This window comes from Atta colombica, unplaced genomic scaffold, assembly GCF_001594045.1.
Source record: "Atta colombica isolate Treedump-2 unplaced genomic scaffold, Acol1.0 scaffold219, whole genome shotgun sequence".
Classification (NCBI taxonomy): Eukaryota; Metazoa; Arthropoda; class Insecta; order Hymenoptera; family Formicidae; genus Atta; species Atta colombica.
Genome location: NW_017259315.1, coordinates 774,817 through 776,918, shown reverse-complemented (window position 1 = coordinate 776,918; position 2,102 = coordinate 774,817). Strand labels below are relative to the sequence as shown.

At 30.4% G+C, this 2,102-nt stretch overlaps 1 protein-coding gene across 1 annotated transcript in view; it reads right to left on the bottom strand.

Moving 5' to 3' along the window:
* The window catches only part of LOC108687850 (cathepsin L1-like), a 6,813-nt gene that overhangs the window by 3,647 nt on the left and 1,064 nt on the right, over positions 1 to 2,102 (bottom strand). Inside the window, exon 3 of the mRNA XM_018193852.1 lies at positions 1,386 to 1,745. Coding sequence (XP_018049341.1) covers positions 1,386 to 1,745 — 360 coding nt within the window. The remainder of the gene's footprint in view (positions 1 to 1,385; positions 1,746 to 2,102) is intronic.

The window sequence follows — 2,102 nt, the reverse complement described above, 5'->3', positions numbered from 1 at the left end:
ATATATAGTATACATATATGTTAATAACAAAAATATATATTATATTATTATATAGTAATTTAATGTAATTTAACTACTTTCAATAAAGTTTTATTTTGGTGTCATAACATCAAACTGTTTTATCAAAACAAAACAATTATTTTTAAAATGTTCAAGCATTTAAAAAATAAACTTTTGTTTTCGAAGTTTATAGTTAAGATTCACTTTGTCATAACTTACTATTGGGAATTATCAAGGTTATTATTGAAGTAACTACTTCCGTTGATATTGCTAACATAAATTGATTATTATAAAAATATACGAAGTTATCTAATTTCCGAGTATATGTAAACATGATTGAGATTTGTTAACAGAAACATGATGGGAAAATATAAATATATAGATAACTTTCAAACAAAAAATATAGATAGCTTTCGAGGAAAACTAGGACAATCTTACGTCAGTCCATTTAGCAACTGAATGAGTTTCATTCTTGATCAAAGTAGTAAACATGCACAGAGAATACCAAAGTGTCAACACAATATACATAATCGCTTATATATAATTTGAAGAAATGAATTTAATAGGAAAAGATTGATAATAAAAATTCGAGAGAATTTTATATATTAATGTTTACTGACACTATTAAATTGGAGCATAGTCAGTCATACACGCTTGGTTGCATCATCTGAACTTCGTATTCATAACATCGTAGTTTTAAATTAAGTCAATCAGATAAAAGCGTTTACTTCTTATTATGAGTAAGAGTAATAGCTGCACACTTTCTTAAAATTCTATGATACATTTGGCTCTTGCACTGCTCACTCGTATAAAGTAAAGTATATTTACTATTAATAGAGGAGCTTGAAGAGCATCGTCACAGAGCCATTTATATTATAGAAGTTTATTGTGTTAACGTGAGCATAATTCAGATTCTCCTAGCTGAAATCTTCCATAAATTTTCTGACATTTTTGATTGGTGGACATTCGCGAAATAATGGAAGAAACCTTGACGTTTACCTCTTTATTGCGATAATTAAATTCGCACTGTCAGCACCTTCGCTCGTACTCGCTAATAATGCATTATTATGTATTATGATCACAGTAAAGATCTCGAAAATCAAGTTTCTCAAGTTATTATTATAATTTACAGCGCTGTTATTCTATAAATTTTTACGACTGATTACATTACGGATAAAAAAAATTTACATGATTGTTAGTAAGAATTTTATTAAAAATAAGACTGCAGAAATTCTCTTTAAAGGTTTAAACTTTTAAAAGATGCCGAACATTTTGTAATGCTCTACAAATGTGAAAGCAATTCGAGAGTTGCATTTTATAAACGGATGCCCCGATGGAATATCATATATGTCGTATGTCCAACAGTTGGAAAATGTAATGCGTACCTCGGCGTCGTAGGGATACGTGGATCTAGCCATGAGACCTTTAGACTTTTCCAAATATTTTAAAGTGTTCCTCAGGGAACCGCCGGTGCATCCGAGGTTTCCAGTTATCGTGCTGCAATCTACCAACTGTTGTGCGCTCACAGGTAGTAGCATGCCAGTTTGTTTAAAAATCTGTCCTTCTATACTTTCCGCGATCGAGTAAGCGTAACAACTCCCGCAGCTCCGTTGATTTACCGGTGAAGTGATGAAACCGTATTTACGCCAATCCAAACTTGTTGGTATATTGCGAGAATCCCTCTGTGCTCCCGATACTATCGGTTCGGTCGGCAGTCGACGTCTTCGACTCGGTATCAATTTCACCTGACATGAAAGAAATTGGTAGAAAGAGATATTGTTAAAACAATTTTAGTATTGTTCATATTTTGTAATAAAATATATATAATATTTGCGATTATTTGAAGAGCAAAGAAAATATAGAGAAAGAGGGATAGATACCTAAAAAAGTTCAAACCTTATTTATTAATATTTCAGGATAAGTCTTTTATTAAAAATCATAAAAGACAAATAAATAAGAAAAAAGAGAAAAAATGCTAATAAAAATAATACAATGAAACAAAAATACAAAAGTAAAAACAATAAAGATAATAAAAAATTATGGATAAAAGAATCGAAAAGATAGTAGAAAAAATTCTAGACGAGAGAGAGAGAGAGAGAGAG